This window comes from Humulus lupulus, chromosome 6 (genome assembly GCF_963169125.1).
Source record: "Humulus lupulus chromosome 6, drHumLupu1.1, whole genome shotgun sequence".
Lineage (NCBI taxonomy): Eukaryota > Viridiplantae > Streptophyta > Magnoliopsida > Rosales > Cannabaceae > Humulus > Humulus lupulus.
In genome coordinates, this window is record NC_084798.1 from 15,128,752 (window position 1) to 15,149,904 (window position 21,153).

General features: G+C 38.0%; 1 protein-coding gene across 1 annotated transcript; it reads right to left on the reverse strand.

Annotated features, from left to right (window-relative positions):
- Positions 1 to 348: 348 nt before the first annotated feature.
- On the reverse strand, positions 349 to 894 carry LOC133784736 (uncharacterized). Its single transcript, XM_062224015.1, has one exon. The coding sequence runs from the start codon at positions 892 to 894 to the stop codon at positions 349 to 351; it is 546 nt and encodes a 181-aa protein (XP_062079999.1).
- Positions 895 to 21,153: the final 20,259 nt, after the last annotated feature.

The window sequence follows — 21,153 nt, forward strand, 5'->3', positions numbered from 1 at the left end:
TGATTTGTAACATTTTGTGATAGTGTGGCCAGCAATGCCACAATGATTGCAAACAATCTTTGGTCGCGGGTAATATGCACTCCCAACAAATTGACCATGAAAGTGGACCCAGTGTCAAAATGTCCATCTGAGCATTAGAGAGACCTTTTTGCCATTCTTATTGGATAATGACAGCATATACTTTGTTGATTTTGGGAAGGGAATCTTGCATCAAAATTTAAGAACGAATGACTTTGTATGAATCATTAAACCCCACGAGAAACTCAAGAACCCAATCCTGTTCTTGATAGTCCAAAAAAATCTTCATTGCGCGCCACAACTATAAACAGGTTGTGGGAAAAATTCTTTTCAAAGATCCCAATGGGCTTTAAGTCTAGTGAAAGAAGCTGTCGTGACATCATTAGAGCCCTGAACCAAAGCTTGCATAGAACGTTTTACTTGGAACACCTGGGGACCATTATTCTGATGGAAGTGATCATGGAGCTCAGACCAGTTGGCAACAACATCATCCAAATACATGACGCTATCAACAATATTAGGAGAAATGACATGAAGAATCCAAGAAATGACCATACTATTGCATCTACACCAAATATCATAGTCATCATCAGTGGAGTCTGGTTGTGGAAGCTTACCATTAATGAACTTGAGCTTGTTCTTGGCGAGGAGGGAAATCATCATTGAACGTTTCCATGAGTTATAATTTTCACCACCAATGAGGATTTTCGAAACAAGATTTGCTCTTGAATGATCACCATTAGAGAAGTAGTAAGGGCTTCGAGTAACATCCGTAGAGGACCGATTCGGTTGATCAAGAACGAAGAAGGGATTATCATCAGTAAAGGTGGCTGAAACAGTAGTGGATCTCCTCTGGGTACCTCCTTCGCGAGCCATGAGAAATCGAACAAGAAAAAACGAGGAAAATAGAAAGTTTAGAAAAGATGAGGAAAAGCGAAAGTGAAGAGAAGACGAGAAGAAGCTTAAGATCTATGCCTAAGGTGTTGATACCATATTAGTTGTAAGAAACTAGAGAGAAGAAAATGAAGAAAAATTCTATATAGAATGGAAAGCGTTACTTACAAAAATGTACAGAGTAGCATTTATTTATGCTGTTATTTCTTAATTGAAATAAAATTGGAACAAATTACTGATAAAGTTTCTGTCTGAGTCGCGGACTATGTCGCTCTCTTTAAGACATTTTGTAGCTCTGCCCCCAGTGTGCATGACAGTTTATCAACCACGACCTCCCTAGGATAAAACAACCACTGTATATGATACCTCTCTGCACCGAAAGGCTTTGCTATCGTACACCCTCAAAAGCTTAGAGAAAATTCGATTATTTTAGAAGATAATGTTTTTTGTAAAAAAGATGTATTCTCCCGTTATTCTAATCTGACTTATGTAGAGAAGTCGATCACAATAAAATAGTAAGAAAACGTTTATTGAATTGTGGGAGGATTTGTCGTGTGGTCATATGCAGTTAAAACGGATCACGTTTACTGTTTCCTAATAAATCGTTTTAAAATTAGTTAATAAATAAAAATATTTATTTTATTAAATAATTTTTTTTACAAAAAAAATAAAGTACGACACCACACCACCCGCCCGCCAGCTCAGCTTGGTCGGCGGCAACACGCGCGCGTATGGTGGTCAATTGTGTGAGTCCTCACCCATTCGCACAAAACTGGGTACCCCTTGGGGCACACTCCAATGCATGGCACTTGCATCTTATATACACTCTTGGAAGAGTGTTCCAAATCCATGTGGGACTTTTCCCATATCACACACAAATATACTTTTTTAATTTTTAACAATTCACTTTTAACTTTTAACAAAAAGTTCCAACAATCCCCCACTTGAATTTTTGAAAAATATTTTCTTGAGCAATATCAAAATCTATAAGATTGTGCATAAACAAAAATATCTTTCGATTTGAACATTTGCATAGTGAATACGATTTAGATTATACTAGAGTGACACGTAGTCTTAAACTATATTTCTAACTTCGTACCACGCACTAACCTTTCAAGGGTGTAGTCAAAAATCCCGTGCGTTAATGGCCATGAAGGTCTATCCCAGTATAGTGAATGCTCTAGAAATTTTGTCCAAAATTCCATAAGAAGCGGCCCCACTTCCACATTCACATAGGTGAGTCTATCAAAGCTCGTTACTCTACTCCACATAGAGTATAGATCTCATTAAGAGTTTCTATTAACTCATCCTCTCATTGCTTCCGGAATTCATGCTTCTATATGCTTTAGTGGAAATTGCATGATCCAACTCATATCACTTCACAACTTGTTATTACCCATTGAACCTAGTTCTTGGGATCTCCAGTCTTTAGGTTGGGTTACCATCATGAGTGATTCATCATTCTAAAGGCAATAGTCCCATTCCTTTCGATGTTTTATGGACTTTCTCTCTAGCTAATCCTTTCGTCAAAGGATCTGCTAAGTTATCATTAGTGCGTACATGGTCCACTCTAATAGTTATTGTTGAGAGAAACTCTCTAACACTACTATGCTTACGACGTATCTGTCGTCTCTCACCGTTGTAATAACGGTTTTGAATTTTTGCAATAGCCGCGATACTATCACAGTGGATCAACACAACTGGTATCGGTTTTTCTCGTAAAGGGATCTCAGCTAGCAGGCTTCTCAGCCAACCTGCTTCTTCACTAGCTGTAGCTAGTGCTATCATTTCAGAATCCATGGTGGATTAAGCCAAAATAGTCTATTTCTTTGATTTCCAAGAAATAGCTCCACCAGCTATACTAAAGATATAGCCACTTGTTGCTTTGGAGTCATCTGACAAAGTGTTCCAGTCTGCATCACTATATCCTTCAAGAACAACTGGAAACTTCTGATAATGTAATCCAAGGTTCATGGTTCTCTTAAGGTATCTCATGACCCTTTCAATAGCATGCAAATGCTCTATACTAGGTCTACTAGTAAACCTGCACAATAATCCCACAACATAAGCAATGTCGGGTCTCATACAATCAGTGGCATATCGAAGACTGCCAATGATGCTCGCATATTCAGACTATCTCACACCGTCACCAATGTTCTTAAATAACTTAACACTTGGATCATATGGCGTGCAAGCAGGTTTACAGTCAAAGTAATTGTATTTCTTTAGATTCTTCTCAATGTAGTGAGGTTGATCCAAAGACATTCCCTTTTCAGACCTAGTAATCTTAATACCAAGGATTACATTCGCTTCTCCAAGGTCTTTCATATCAATGTTAGCACATAACAGAGATTTCACAGCATTCACAACATGGATATTCGAACCAAAAATGAGCAAGTCATCCACATATAGACATACAATAGTGCAAATGTCATTCTCAGATTTATAATAAATGCATTTGTCAGTTTCATTCACTTTAAACCCATGTGAGATTACTAAATTGTCAAATTTCTCATGCCATTTCTTAGGTGCCTGCTTGAGACCATATATCCAGTTTACAAACCTTATGTTCTTGGCCATGGATCACAAACCCTTCAGGTTGATCCATATAGATCTCCTTTTCTAATTCACCATTCAAAAAAGCAGTCTTAACATCCATTTGGTGTACAACTAGATTGTGAATGACAACTAGGGAAATCAAAACTCTAATGGATGTTATTCTTGTAACAGGTGAAAAAGTGTCAAAGAAATCTATATTTTCTCTCTGCCTAAAACCCTTGGCTACCAAGCAAGCCTTGTACTTATCAACAGCACCATCAGGTTTCAATTTCTTTTTCAAAATCCACTTACAACCTATAGGCTTACAACCAGGAGGTAAATCAACTAAGTGCCACGTATTGTTAGACTCAAGAGAGTCCATTTCATCATTTATGGCTTCTTGTCAGAGGTCAGCATCTAAAGAAGACAAGGCTTCTTGGAGGTTAGCAGGACCTCCTCTAATGTATAGACACGGAAATCAGAACCATAATGTTTAGCAACTCTAGCTTTCTTACTTCTCCTAGGTTCTGATTCTCTATCCTCAATAAGCTCATTACTCCTAATCGTTGGAATGTTGCTAGTAGATGCGCCCTCACTATTTCTTAATTTAAAATGGAATCTATGTTCATAAAAATTAGCATCATTTGATTCCACAATAACATGCGCATTTAAATCATAGAACCTATATGCTTTACTATTAATTGCATATCTGATAAATACACATTCATAGGCTCTACTTGCTAGCTTAATTCTCTTAGGATCAGGAATACGAACATAAGCCAAACAACCCTATGTTATAAAATAAGACAGGTTAGGTTGCCTATTTTTCAAGATCTCATATGGTGAAACTTTGCTCTTATACTTAGGAACTCTATCCAACACATAACAAACAGTCAAAAGAATTTCACCCCACCAATGAGATGCAGCACTAGAATTCAATAAAATAGCCATAACAGATTCAGTAAAAGTTCGATTCTTTCTTTCAGCTTTACCGTTCATTTCAAGTGAATATGGTGCAGTGGTTTCGTGTACAATGCCATGTGAATTATAAAACTCAATAAACGTGCTTGAATCATATTCAATTCCTCTATCACTACGAAACCTTTTAATTTTCTTATTGAATTGATTCTCAATTTTGATCACAAATAATTTGAACAAGTCAAGCACATCACTTTTATTTTTCATTAAGTACACACAAGTAAAGTCAGAACAATCATCAACAAAAGTGATGAAATGCGTTTACCATTCCTAATTAATGTTCCATCAAGTTCACAAATATCTGAATGAATTAAATCTAAAGGCTAAGATTCTCTAGTAATTGATTTATGTGGTGTCTTAGTTATCTTTGCTTAACTACAAAAATCACATTTTTCAAAATCATTATCTGACACTTTAAAAATTAAACCAATGTTACTCATGTTCTTAATAATGCGCTTATTAACATGACAAAGTCTAGCATGCCAAACATTAAAATCACACAACATATAAGCAGAAGGAAAAACTTTATTGAGTTCAACATTTAACTTAAACATGCCATCAGTAGCATAACCCTTCCCAACAAAAATACCATTCTTAGTGATGGTGTACAAATCAGCCTCAATAATTTGAGTAAACCCAGCCTTATTAAGCAGAAAACCAGAAACCAGATTCGTTCTCATCTCAGGAGTATGCATTACATCTTTCAGTAATAAAGTCTTTCCTGAGGTAAACTTAAGCTCCACATTCCCAATCCCAGCAACAATAGTGGTGTGGGAATCTCCCAACAACACTTTCTTATCATCAGCAGCAGTGTATGTTTTAAACATAGCACGATCATAGCAGGCATGGCGTGAAGTGCTCGTGTCTACCCACCACCCATCTGATCCACCAATAATGTAGAGTCCAAGAACTTACTGAGCTAAATGTTTAGTAGTATTATAGTATGTTTAGTGTTATCTTTGTTACTATGGATTTTTGGTTCAGACCGGGAATTATTTGGACACTCATAGTAGTACTTATAGATTTTCTAAGTTTAACCTATAGTTTAAGAATATTAAGTATAACCTAAGGTTTTATTAATGTGACTGATATTAAGGAATATATTTACTATATTATAAGGTTTAGACATCAACCAATAGGATTTTAAGCACATGTTATGAATGGTGATTAAGGATTAAAGATTTTTGAGGATTAAATATAATAAGGAGTAAAGTTTGAATGTTATAGGGTCAGTCAGCAGCTTTGAGTATGTTGAGGGCTTAGTCAAGGCTGTTTACTCCATTCAAACTTAGCTAAAAATGTGTAATTTCGTGTTTAAATATTCAGCGTGTGCCGATATATCGCAGCTATAGGGCGCGATATGTCGCAGCACGTAGATACGGAAAACACGAAACGATGCACGGTCGCCTCGGGCATACTGGCCCAGGCGATATATCGCCTACAGGGGGCGATATATCGCCTCCTTCAGCATGGATTCAAACTCTTTTGAATTCATTTCCTTTCAGCCATTCAAACTCCTTCAACAGTCCAGCATCTTTTGAACGAGTCTTCAGCCTCTGCTGAACGATTATTCAAATGATTTTCACCTAAAAAGCCATTATTTTTATTCAAGTAAAATCAAGATATTTTCATTCCCAAACTCTATAAATAGGACCTAGTACCTAGCCATTATTCACCATTTGCTCTAAGTTCAGAAGCTGCTAGTGTTAAGTGAGTGTGAGAGTGTAAACACCTGGTTTGGGGAAAAAAACTATAAGCTTAAACATCATAAGCTTATCAAACACTTTGGGAAGTGAGTTCTATAGTATTTCGGTGGAGGTTAGATTGATCTTGTAAATCTTTGAGGTAACCAAAACTCTAGTTCCTTTCTGTATTATGTTCCCTTTCTCTTAGTCTTCTACTCAATTTCCTAACCTCATTCTTATTTTGGTTAGGGAATCCAAGTTCTTAAAGCACTTAAATTGTGGTAAGCATATTTTTCTTTTAATGGTTTACTCTTCCTATTCTCTTTCATTTCATCTCCTTTCTTTAGACTCACTCTTGTTCATTATGGTTTTAGGAGTGTTCCAAAAAGTCCCAACTCAGTCCATTTTATCCCGGTAACTTTGGTAAGGAAAATAGGCTAGAATCTATATGTTTATGTTTATGCTATTTTATGTGTTATGTTTTCATATGTTATGAATATGTTATTGATGTGTATGTTGTAGGCTTAGGCATATGCTCTATTTGACTAACAAGACCCCAAAAAGATTGTGGGCATAAGCCTATTTAGCTGGTAGGACCCCACTAATCTCATGGGCATAAGCTTGTTTAGTCTATGGGACCCCAAGTAATAATGGCCATTATAATAAGTGAATTATGTGTTATGATATGTCTTTACGTTATTATGAAATTATGTTTATGTTTATGACTATGTGTTAGATTTTTCCTTGCTGGGCATTAGGCTCATTCCTTTCTGTTTATGTGCAGGAAATAAGCTTTAGTGGTGGAAAAATTCGTGACGCTTGGAGGATGTGTATCGATGGTGAATGGAGTCAAGGGGCCGAGCGTTATTCGATTCGAGGATGTAGTCTCCTTTTAAATTTTTATGATTTTATGTGTATTTTCCGCACCAAATATGTAATGTCTTTTATTTTTAAATCATCTTTTGTTTTAAAAACAATGGGATCCCATAATCCTTCTTAGTATTCTGTTTGTTTGTAAATAACTCTCATTTTGCAAGTTACTCAATAAATTATGGTATTTTTGTAAAAATGTAAGTTTTATGTATAGTTTCGTTAATGGTCCAAATAGTCTAGAGTAGTGGGTCATTAAAAATAAGGTTGATATAAAAAATCATAGCTGTAAAAGCTTCTTCAATCAAGGTAGCCTGCAGAGCAGTGCTTGGCTTGTTCCTACACTTGCGTGCCATATGACCTGGCTTGTTACAGTTGTAACAAAGGAATTGTTCAGAGTCATTCTATTTAGGTGGAGGTTGCTGTCTTCCAAGTTGGTTCCTGTTATGGTTTCGACTCTGATTGTTGTTTCAAGGAGTATTCTGGTTGTTGCGGTTGGAATTTGAATTCGAGTTGCGGTTCTGATTCTTAAAACTTTTGCCATTAGGCTTCAGAACCGCAGGTGTGGACTTCTTGGGGTTGCTGTTAGAGACAACAAGCACCTCTTATTTCTGGTCTTGTTTCCTTGCTTCCTCCTCGATACGAAGGCGGGTGATCAAACTCTCTACGGAAAAATCCTTAGTCTTATGCCTGAGTACATTTTTAAAATACTTTCAGGAAGAAGGTAATTTGTCAATTAAAACAGCAACTTGAAACTGTTCATCAAGAGTCATACCTTCTGAGATAATCTCATGCACAATTTTCTGAATTTCATGAGTTTGGGCTTCCACACATTTATCGTCCACCATTTGATACTTCAAGTAGCGACTGACAGTGTATTTTTTAGTCCCCGCCTCTTCTGTATCATATTTCTTTTGCAGCACCTCCCAAATTTCCTTTGCTGACTTGTCTGAATTATAATAATCATAGAGATCATCAGATAAACCGTTAAGAATAAAGCTCTTATAGAGGAAGTCATTTTCAACCCAGGAGTTCAATTCCTTCTGTTGCTTCTCGCATTCAGTCTCTTTGTCCTTGTCGGTCGAAGGTTCTGAGACAACCGGCTTCAAAGCAGTGAGGACAAACGCAACCTTCTTCATGGTCAGATAAAAGAGCATCTTTTGTCTCCAACGCTTAAAGTGCAAACCCTCAAAACGAAATGGCTTGTTAATATCAGTAGAGGCAGAACCAGAAAAATCATCGGTAGTAGCCATAGCAGAACAAAACGTCTTAAAATTGTTATTTCTTAATTGAAATAAATTGGAACAAATTACCGATAAAGTTTCTAGCTGAGTCGCGGACTATGTTGCTCTCTTTAAGACGTTTTGCGGCTCTGCCCCAAGTGTGCACGATAGTCTATCAACCACGTCGTCCCCAGGATAAAACAACCACTGTATACGATACCTCTCTACACTGAAAGGCTTCGCTCTCGAACACCATCAAAAGCTCAGAGAAAATTCGATTATTTTAGAAGAGAATGTTTTCTGTAAAAAAGATGTATTCTCCCGTTATTCTAATAGGACTTGTGTAGAGAAGTCGATCACAATAAAACGGTAAGAAAATGTTAATTCAATCGAGGGAGGAATTTTTGCGTGGTCATATGCAGTTAAAACGAATCACATTTATTGCTTCCTAATAAATCGTTTTAAAATTAATTAATAAATAAAAATATATATACCTGTCGCCAGCTCGATCGGCGCGTGTGTGTGGTGGTCAAATTTGTGAGTCCTCACCCATTTGCACAAAACTAGGTACCCTTGGGGCACACCCCAATGCGTGACACTTGCATCTTATATACACTCTTAGAAGAGTGTTCCAAATCCATGTGGGACATTTCCCATATCACAAATATACTTTTCAATTTTTAACAATTCACTTTTAACTTTTAACAAAAAGTTCCAACATATGCTAATGTTAAGAAAGAATTAGCTTCTGATTAGCTAACAACTTCTTAACAGAACTAACAACCAAAACTAACTCAAAACTAATCACACAACTAATTCTAACAAACACTAGCTGTTGAAACAAAATTCTCTGAATTTATGGCACAATTTTGGTGGACTTGATATGGAAAGAGAGAAACAAAATTATCCAAAGCCTACAACGTACAAAGTTTAGTATTCTATGTATGATGTTCCATGGTTTTCTATTGGAGTGGCACCATGTGACTTTGGAGAATCTGGCCAACAATGATGCAAAGTGGTTACCACCTCCCCGAGGATGGCTGTTTTTCATGGTGGACTATGCTATATCACCGCAGACAAAGTCTTGCATTGCTGCGAGTTAAGTTTTTAGGGAAATGATGTTTTTGTAATATCTCAGCTCAAAGGAGCTGGTAGTGCAGAGGCATTTCATTTATATTCAGAGGAACAATACATAGCAAAAACAGAGGCCAATGTCATGTTGACAGATGGCATAACTAACAAGAGAATATTCTAGAGGTGAGAATCACAATAGTACAACAATCATAACAAAATTATAACGGAAAGATGCTCTTGGGATTGCCTCATTCACAGCTGTCATTGTCCAGGTATTTGGTGTCGTGCACACTGTCATTAGTGCTATCATTAGCACTGTGATTAACTTTCTTAACTCCACCCCTCAAACGAAATGGTGAGGAGACAACATTGAGTTTGGCGATGAGAAAGTGAAACCTGGTAGGAGACAGACCTTTTGTTAAACAATCTGCTATCTGATCATGTGACGGAATATATCGAATCTCAAGTTGCTTTTGTAGAATCTTATCTCGCACAAAGTGAACATCAAGTTTGATGTGTTTCGTTCGTGCATGATAAACAGGGTTGCTGGCCAGTGCACTAGCACTTAAGTTATCGCACCAGATAACTGGAATACTTGGCATTTTGAATCTCATTTCAGAGAGTAAACTTTGTAACCAGGCTAACTCAGCTGCTAGATGTGCTAGTGCTCTGTACTCTGACTCGGTACTGGATCGTGCTACCACAGTTTGCTTTTTGGAAGACCAGGAAATCAGAGAGTCACCAAAGTAAACACAATATCCTCCAACAAATTTATGATCGTCTGGACAGCAAGCCCAGTCAGCGTCGGAGTAACCAATCAGTGAGAGTCTGTCACTTGGAGCAATGTGAAGTCCATGGTGGATAGTACCTTTTAGGTATCTAAGAACACGTTTAGCAGCTCCCCAGTGAACATCAGTAGGCTGTTTTAGAAATTGGCTGAGTTTATTAACAGCGAACGATATGTCCGGCCTTGTGTGACTTAAGTACTGCAATGCTCCAATGATACTCCTGTACATAGTTGGTTGAGTCAAGGGTGTCCCATCATGCAGGGATAAAGGCTTGCCTGCTGTCATCGGTGTGATGCAAGGTTTTGTGTTCTCCATGTTAGCCTTTTGAAGTAATTCAGCAATGTACTTCCCTTGAGATAGATAAATTCCTGTGCTGTCTCGGAAAACTTCGATTCCCAGGAAGTAATTAAGGGCTCCAAGATCCTTCAGAGAGAAGGTTGAATTTAGTTTGCCGATGAAGTGATTAAGTTCCTTGGAGTTGCTGCCAGTAACTATAATGTCATCAACATATACTAGTACCATAATTACGAACTTTGTATGTTTGTACAGAAAGAAAGAGGAATCGGCCTTGGAGTTTTCAAATTTCCATTCGATCAAAGTATTTTTAAGTTGTTCGTACCAGGCTCGAGGAGCCTGTTTCAAGCCGTATAACGACTTGTTCAGTTTGCAAACATAGTGAGGAAATTGTGGGTCTTCATAACCAGGGGGTTGTGACATGAATACATCCTCATCAAGTACACCATTAAGGAAGGCGTTATTGATGTCTATTTGTCTCACTTCCCATTCAAAGGCTACTGCTAGAGTAAGTACAACCCGTACTGTTGAGGCCTTAACTACCGGGCTGAACGTCTCCCCAAAATCAACTCCGGGCCGTTGGTGAAAACCTTTGGCAACGAGTCTTGCTTTGAATCGTTGAAAAGACCCGTCTGAATTGTATTTGAGTTTATGAATCCATTTGCATCCCACGACATTGCAGTGAGGAGGAGGAGGTACAAGTATCCATGTCTTGTTCTTTTTTAAGGCATACATTTCATCATCCATGGCCTTTGACCACCCCGTGTGTTGAAGAGCAGCAGCAACAGTAAGTGGTTCATGAGTATCTAGAGAAAAGGTGGAATGGCCAAGGTAGGTCTTTGGTTTGAAGATCCCTGCTTTGCCACGGGTAATCATGGGATGAGTAGCTTGTTTAGGTTCAGTTGCAACTGGACTTGCTTCAGGAGAGATATCTGCTGGACTAACAATTTGAGCTTCCAAACTGAAATCATTAGTTATGTATGGAATGGGAGAACCAGCAGAGTAAGAAGGAGAACTTACTGATTATTATGATTGAGATGCAGGAGAAGATGGTACTGCATTGTCATGCGATTGGGGATCAGGTGTACCTATTGTAGAAGACACATTAAATGGCAAGGTGAACCAGGCATGGGGAGTATTCATTGTCACATATTGTTCAGCTTGATAGTTGTTTAGGAAGCCATGATGAAAAGGGAACTCTAGTTCATTAAAAATAACATGCCTGGATATGTATATTCGACCATGGGGGCTAAGGCATTTATAGCCTTTGTGAGCTTCACTGTATCCGAGGTTCACACATTTAATCGAATGAAACTGAAATTTGTGGTTCTGATAAGGGCGAATACAGGGAAAGCAGGCTGATCCGAAGGTTTTTAGGAAGTTATAGTCTGGAGTTTTGGAGTAGACAGTCTCAAAAGGTGATTTACCTTTCAAAACAGTAGTTGGAAGCCTATTGATGAGATACACGGCTGTTTGAAACGCATCAGACCAGAATTTAAGTGGCATTTGGGCATGTGCTAGTAATGTGAGGCCGGTTTCTACAATGTGTATGTGTTTACGTTCGGCATGACCGTTTTGTTCAGATGTGTGTGGACATGAGTGATTAAAGAGGATGCCACAATCAGTGACAAGTTGAGTAAAGGCTTGATACTCTCCACCCCAATCAGTCCTAAGTTGTTTAATTTTTCTGTCAAATTTATTTTCAGCTAGCTTTTTGAATTGTATAAATGCTGGAAGTGCATCAAATTTTTGTTTTAGTGGAAATAGCCAAGTATAGCGACTATAGTCATCTAAAAAATGAATGTAATATCTGAAATTGGTGTGTGAATTTATGGGTGCAGGACCCCATAGATCCGTATGCACAACATCTAAAACATGGCTAGCTTGATTAGTGGAAGATTTAAAAGGCAGTAGGTGAGATTTTCCAAATTGACATGCATCACAAAAGTGCAACTCTTCATTAACAGAAAGGTGTACATTAGACAACTTAAGGACTTGATTTAACACATTACGAGAAGGATGACCTAGGCGTCTATGCCAGGTATCTCTTAGGGAAATTGAAAAGGGACTACTGTTTTGGGAATTGGACTGAGTTGTGATTGCAGAAAAAGGTGTGGTTGGGGTAGATGTGTTGATTCCTGATCCAAGTTGATAGAGCCCATCTTTATGTGTGCCGTGCAGTACCACCTTCCCTGTTTGCTGCTCCTTCACACAACAAAAAGTAGGAAAGAATTCAATGGAAACATTGTTATCATTGGTTAATTTAGATACACTGACAAGGTTTTTGGTAATACTTGGTACATGAAGTAAATCATTTAGAACTAAGGGTTTTTCATCTGGTGTATGTAAAAGACCTGTACCAATGTGTTTAATTAGTAACTTACTACCATCACCAATCATCATGCTCTCCTTACCAACATATTCGGTTTTGTTGTTCATCTTGTCGGTCTCAGCAGTGAGATGATTTGTAGCTCCACTGTCAGCGTACCAGCTATCATCTTGCAAGGTCTGAGGCGAAGCAATCAGGACTGTCATTTGATTTGGCTTGTCTAGACTTGGATTCAATTTAGGTGGGTGTCCCATGAAAGACTCATCATACCGATTGTAGCAGATAGCTGCACTGTGGCCATACTTGCCACATACCTGACAGGTAGGCCTTGATCCAGAACCTCTGCCACCCCGTCCTCGGCCTCGATAGTTGCTGTTACCACCTCTATTTCTGTGAGGTGTGTACTGTCCATGAGGTGAATAACTGCCATGAGAAGAGGAACCTCTAGCTACTCCAATGTTGCCTGCATTACGGTGGTGGAAACCTCCTCGTGCGCCAGGGCTGAAAGGCCTTTGAGCAAGACTAGCTGAAGGATTGAGAATCTTGCTTGAGGGAGACAGAGCTCCAAGTCGCTCTAGCTTGCTGTCAAAGCTGAGGAGAGTGCTCTGAAGTTCTTTCCAGGTCACTTCTTCCCGAGATTCAAGAGGGATAACGATAGAGATGTACTCAATGTCCAGGCCTGAGAGTACATTCCCTCTGAGTAGTTTTTCTGGATATGGCTCTCCGGCAATAGCCAAGGTATCTGCCCAAGTACGTTTTTCTTTGAGATATTCTGTCATAGTTTTGGAGCCTTTCCTCACTGTTTGGAGTTTTGTTCTCAACTCATCCATATTGGCTTGAGAATGAGCACCATATAACTCTTCAAGTGTTGTCCACAAGGCAGCAACTGTTTGGCATCCCATGACTTCCGATGCAATGCCTTCGGTCATAGAACCATATAACCAACCCATTACAAGTTGGTCATGAACGATCCAGGTTTCATACGCTGGATTATGGAGCAGATCTGAAACTGTTTCACCCTTTTCATTTGTTGTTTCATCTGGAACAAATTCTGGTGGACATATTCTCTGTCCATTGAGATAGCCTTCCAACCTGTGACCGCGTATGATGGTGAACACCATGGTCTTCCATAGCGGAAAGTTGTGTCGATCCAACTTCAGAGAGAACGGTTGGCTAAGTGTGTTGCTGAAGAGGGTTGCTGAAGGTGCAGAGACAGCAGCCATTGGTGAGCTTCCTTGTGGAGCTTCTGAACCAGCTCTTGCTGGTGGAGCTTGAGAGGTCTGACTCTGATTGGTCGACATTGGCGAGTGCCTATTGTGCTCTGATACCAAGTTAAGTTTTTAGGGAAATGATGTTTTTGTAATATCTCAGCTCAAAGGAGCTGGTAGTGCAGAGGCATTTCATTTATATTCAGAGGAACAATACAGAGCAAAAACAGAGGCCAATGTCATGTTGACAGATGGCATAACTAACAAGAGAATATTCTAGAGGTGAGAATCACAATAGTACAGCAATCATAACAAAATTATAACGGAAAGATGCTCTTGGGATTGCCTCATTCACAGCTGTCATTGTCCAGGTATTTGGTGTTGTGCACACTATCATTAGTGCTATCATTAGCACTGTGATTAACTTTCTTAACTCTGCGGTGTGCAGAAACCATCACAGCCAAATTGAGCAGGTTGTGGCCCAAGAAATGATGCAAATAGACCCTACGAAGGTTGAGGCACAGGCCAGGGTCTTAGCAGCCTTTACTGCTGCAATTTTGGACTGTGGTAGCCAATTCTTTCAAACAAAAAGATCCTATGCAATCGGTGAAGCTGGAGGACAGTCGCATTAGGTTTTTAAAGCTGTGTTCTGAGCTAAAGATGTTGCCAAGTATGCTCTCATGAAAGGAATATCGACAGTCATCAATTGGAGGATTTGGGATCTTAACATATTCAATGACTACCAGGTTAATTGTACAGCTCCCATGAAGAAGCGGTGTCGTATGCCAGTGAGCCTTAGAGACCTCGTTTCTGGTTCTTCTCTTTATTGTTTTGGTTATTATTGTAGTATGTTTGCTAGTTGAGTCTATAGAGTATTATTGCTGCTTCTTTTTAGTGCTTCCTATTATGATGTTATCTGGTTTAGGTTGTAAGTGTTTGAATTGGGGTTTTTAAGCTCTTTAAGGTGGACTCGTATTAATGAGTTTTTGTTCCCCTGTGTTTGATAAGGTTCGTTTCCAGGCAAAAAGAAAAAAAAGTCAGATAATATATTTTTTGAAAACCTTTTTATCTTGTTCACATCTGGGACCACAATTTTTGTGCTCCTATTCGTTGAGAGTCCAACAACAATTCTAATTACTATTTTCTAAAAATTTCACGTGATTATGAAAAAACTCTTAATCATTGTACATGTCTTCCAGATCCTTATTATTGTTTTTATTTATTTATTTTTAATGTAAATAAAAATGGCTGAGATATATCTTTCAAGGAAGTCTAAAATCGCCATCCATTATATTAGTGAAATTAATCTTATTTTTGTTGTTCGTTTCACAAAGTATACATTGGCTCGGCCAAGGAAACAGACCCAATAGCTTTGGACCCTCACTCAATTAATAGTAGAGTCCAAGAGTTGCTGGACAAAGCAACCCAGGAAGAAGAAGGCGTGAAGGATAATGAAGATGTCGAGACCCAATTGGCTCAAGAAAGAAGAAGCAGCTCACACCAGCCAGGGAGAGGAGATACCTGCGCGTGAGACCCAATTGGCTCAAGGAGTTTGTTATGCTTGGGAGGCTGTGAGGAGTTTGTTAGCCTTTTCTTTTGTTGCTGGAGTATATATACTCCCTGTAATAGAATTATGATTTTTACGCTGAATGAAGAGCTGAAAAGCATTTGGGAGTTTTGTATTGACTCGAAGAATACTCTTATCCATTTTGGGTATTATTGGTGCTTTCGTTCTCAATTCCTCACCATGAAGAATGAAGAGATTGTTGCTATGTTTCAAGAGATGAAGAACAACTTCAAGGAATACTCTGAAAGTCAGTATAAGAATTTTACTGAGTTTTTGAACCAACACTCAGCCAAGACCAATGAGAAGCTTTCTCAAATGTCTAAGCCACGCCGACAGCTGCTGCTAATCCACCGACATCGGAGACAGAGGGGAAGGGAAGTGCAGCTCAAGAAACTGGGCGTTTTGCTGGTCGACGATTGGACTTCGGGCTAGATTGTCGCGATCTGAATTCGATTCTCAAGACCTTGCGGGTTAAGGTTCCCAGGTTTGATGGATTAAATATGGATGATTGGATTTATAAGATTAATGCTTTTTTTGATCTACACAGGGTTGATCACGATATGAGACTTGCTGTGGTAGCTTTTCATTTGGATAGAGCTCCTTCTACCTGGTTTTAGTGGATGGAAAATGGTGGTTCAATTACAGAGTGGGACTCTTTAATTAAGACGTTGCAACAACGTTTTGGAACATCAATCTATGATGACCCATTAGGAAGAATTTCTTAGCTCACTCAAGTCGGAAGGGTGTTGCGGAGTTTGAGTTTTTTATACCCCAATTCACTGGAGTTGCGGAGTCCATGTTTTTGAATTTTTCTATCTGGGGACTTAAGTTGGAAATTCGGAGAGAGCTGTTCATGGCTAGGCCTGTTGACTTGGCTGATGCTATGGCCAAAGCATAATTGTTTGAATATAGGAATGACGATTTGGTGGCTCGACAGGGCCCGGAGCGTACTCAATTGGGGTGGTCGATGAGGACCTCAATCACTATTCAGGGATTTCAGCCAACCTCATTTAGTTCTTTCAAACAGGGGTCTACTTCGAGCACTGCCTCAGGTCAGCACACCTCTACAGAGTCAGGTATTACTCCCTTACCTATCAAGAAACTTACACCTGCTGAGATAGAGGGATGTGCTATACATGTGATGAAAAGTTTAACTATGGTCACAAATGCAAAAATAAGATGTTGATTATTTGTGTGTAAGAAGATGATGGTGTTGAGACAGGCATAGAAACAGAAGGGCAGAAATTGGAAGACGCAGCGAAAGTTAAAGTTAGTCTTAATTCCCTCTCTAATTTGATGAATCTTTGAATTTTTCGAATCATGGCAAAGCACGGAACCGAGTCCCTAGAGGTCGTTATTGACATGGGTAGTAACAATAATTTTATGAGAAATTATAGGAAATGGCCAAAAATAAAGCCATCAAGAAGCTAATGTCCTCATTTTTAAAATTGTAGATAAATGACCCTTTTACATTGTTGATTACCTACATTACCTTTTTTTATAATTTATTTATTTATTTAGGACCGTATAACTTTAATATAGTGGTATATGTATATTAGTTTTGTTTAATTAGTTTTTATTTTAAAGTTATATTGATTTTTTAAAGTTTTTTATAGGTTGTTGGTATATTATTTTCCAATTAGTGTATATGTTTTTTGTGGTATGGTATATAATTTTTTTTTTGTGATATTTAATTTCTATTTTATTATACATAGTGGTAGTTTATAATTTTGTATCATAGTATATACATTTTAATGGTAGTATATAATATTATTAGCATAGTATATACATTTTTGAGTAATAATTTTGTAAGTTTTGATGGTATATTATTTTTCAACTCAGTATATATATTTTGTGGTATGGTATATCATTCAACAACTCATAAAAAACGAAAAAAAATCAAAATAACTTTAAAATAAAAACTAATTAAACAAAACTAATATACATATACCATTATATTAAAATATTTAGAATAAAATAGTAATTTGTTAAAGGGTATATTTGGTAATATGTGATATTAAATAGATGATTAGGCTATTTTACTATAAAATTAAAAACATGGACATTTACTTACTTTCACACAACATTAAGGGTCATTTTGCTCCAGAGGCTTTGGCAGCTCAGTTGGGCCTATCTTGTCTTGTGAGGAAACAAAACGTTTCAAGGTATACATGGGGAATGGTAATTTCTAGATCTGTGGAGTTGGTTTTACAAGGTCATAGTTTTGTGGTGGACCTTTATGTTCTTCCAATATGCGGGTTGGATGTGGTACTTGGAATGCAATGGCTGCAAACTCTTGGGCCTTGTGTTCATGATCATAAGGCGCTAACTATGTAGTTCACTTGGCAAGGTAGTGTGGTTAAACTTGCAAGGTCGCAGGAACTAGCTGCTTACCAACTTTCTTACACACAATTTCATGCTTTGTTAAGAGAAGGTGATATCAAGGATGTATACAGGTTAACCACTATTTCTGCGGAGACCAGTAAAGAGGTGACGACTCTTGTTCAGGTGGAAGCAATTTCCAAAGGAAGGGCAGGAAATTCTCACTTAGTTTGCCACGGTTTATGCTCAACCAAAGTAACTCCCACCCCACCGGAGTGTGGATCATCGTATTTTTTTACAGCCAGGTTCAACCCTTATTAATGTGAGACCATATCACTATCCATAATTTTAGAAGATGTCTTGGAGAAATTGGTGAAAGAGATGACTACTTTCGGATTCATTAGACCAAGTACAAGTCCGTACTCATCCTCGGTTTTGTTAGTAAAGAAAAAGGATGGTACGTGGAGATTGTGTGAATTACAGGGCACTCAATGGCATCACTTTGAAAGATAGATTTCCCATACTGACCATAGATGAGCTTCTGGATGAGTTGGGTCATGCGCAAGTATTCTCTAAGTTGGATTTACGCGCTGGGTATCATCAAATACAGATGGATCATAGGGATATTCATAATACGACTCTCCGAACTCATGAGGGGCACGATGAGTTTGTAGTAATGCTATTTGGCCTTACCAATGCTCCGTTGACATTTCAAGTCGCTGTGAACCAATTTTATTTTCTCCCACTCAAATAAAATAATTAATTTCTAAAATTAATTAATTAATTTATATATATTTCAAACTTTATATTTAAATAAATAAATAAATATATTCTTGAAAATTTAATAATTAATTCCAAATTAATTATTCAACCTCAATCATCATATAATTGTATATTTGACCCGAAGAATAAAATTCTTCTAAAATTTCCAAATTACAGTTTTACCCTTGTATCAACTCTTACCTTGATATGATGTTGATAGAGCAACCCTAGGGACCTATAATATAAAGCTCCAATAAATATTAGATTATTAATCAAAACTCTTTGATTTAATAATGATATTTATTAATCTCATGCTTACTCCACTATAAATATGAGATTGAACTCTTGATAATTATAAACATATATTTATAGAGTACTTTATTAAAGAATAAAATGTCCATTGATATAATCATTACATACAACGTTAATCTTCTATAAATGGTTCATAATTAAAAGGAAATAAAATTATCGTTGTACCCTTTTAACTATATCTTGTTCCTAGTGTATCATTGACTTTACTAGTGAAGATTGTGTCACAATAAGTTTGCGACATGAGCGCTCATAACCTTTTCAGTTCCAAAAGTCAACTCAATAGGGAACCATTATTCAATCTATAAGAAGGTATAGATTCCATATCTGTTAAACTATGTCCCCAGCCATATATATCATTGAGTCCCCAAAATAATTGTTCTTAGCCTGATAGTTCTGACAAACTTTAACGCATGAATTAAAGGATCAAATGACATATATAGGAGTTCATAGTAACCTCAGGATTAAGATGATCGTTTGATGTGTTTGATTAATAATATGAAACGATGTTTAAACAAGTATTAACAAATCACATTTTGTTCAGTTCTATATATCACTATATATAAAGTACCTTCACTAAAGTGTCCTACTACACTAGTTACCTAGATCTAGGTCACTTGTATTCATAATACTAGTGAACCGTACTAGCAACAATTAATCTAACGATTCCATAACTTTTTTTTAATGTGAACTGTTTCAAGTTTATTATCTTAATCTCGATCATCTCATACCAATATGAGATTAAGACCACATAGATAAACTTTGTAATTTTCTGATATTTACTTAATATTATCAACATAATATCGAACATGGTCTATATATAATAATAATTCAATTCAATTATTTATTTCATTTAAAACATTTGTCAACTACAATTGCTTTAAGGACACTATTCCCAACAGGGTATTGGTCACAAGTGGCAGTCCGTTGATGGTGGTATCTTCGTCTCTCTTTCCATTTCTTTCTTTCTCTCTCGGTCTCTCTCTTTGTTACTGTACATGGGAGTTTTTTTCCCATATATTTGTAAAATTTTATTTGTTTACCATATTTTATCTTTTATACATTTTTAGTAGCTAGTTTTGATATGTTTTGAGATTATTTTTATAATTTTAATCTATTTGTATTAATTTTTATCATTCTGTTATCCAAAAAACAGGCACGAATGATGTGGCAAGTGATTCTCGGACACGTGGCTGACACTTGGCGGAATTCTGCTAGGGTATCGACCAGAAGAGATATTACAAACAAAAGGCAGTCGAAGCTTACCTGCGACCAGTATGGTTGCAGGTTCCGCATGCCTCATGATACTTTTATAAAGATCTTAGTCAATCCCGAAATTGACTCCCATGATTTCGTGAGTATCCGATTATTTAGGAAAGAATATCTGTAACAAATTAATGTAATCCCCCTTGAGCCTATAAATAGAGAAAGATAGCTCAAGGAAGAGACTTTTTGCCTTCGAATTATTTGAGACTAGAGTGGTTCTATTTGATATATTGTCTTGTTCTTCAGAGGTTAGTGAAACTCATTGAACCCTAGTTCTTTGATCACTCCTTTGAATCCTATATCAATAACAATTCAAGTGGATGTAGGTTATTACCAGATTCTGGGGCCGAACCACTATAAACTTTTGTGTTCCTTATTGTTTCGTCATCATATTCTTTCCAACGTGTTTATCCACATCAAGCATATTTGACTCCGTGTCAGTTGGCCAAAATCAAGGTCAACATTCTGGTGCTTTCATTGAGAGCTTGATACAGCATCGTTGAGAAGATCAATGGCGAAAACTACCAGGAAAACTGGACAGGCGGCCGACGTTGCATCATCTCACCTACCTCCTCCAAACGTGGCTGAGGATGAGCCACATTTGGAATTTGATGAGGAAGAAATGGACGACGCGACGCTGAAGAATACCGTAGGGGCGTTGCACGAGGAACTGGCCAATCTGAGGGCCAGCCAGGAAAGTGCTGCCGAAATCATGGCGCGGCAGCAACAAGAAATTGAGTGGCAGCGCCTGGAGCTGAGTGAAAGGCAGGCGGAGATGGAACGTCGCCAGAGGGAGGCCATGGAAGCCTTCGAGGCAGCCTTACAATTGGCTAGGAATCAGGCTGCACCTGCCCCGCAGCCTGATCAACCCGCGAATGGGCCACCCCACAGGGGTCCCAATCCTAGCCCGCCTATCCAACCCTCAAGCCCACAAAGGCCCGAGCAGCCACCAGCACCTCAGGACGACGTCCCGCTGATGGACCCTGAGGCACAGCCTCCATCCGAAGCTGGTCGCGGCAATCCCCCGC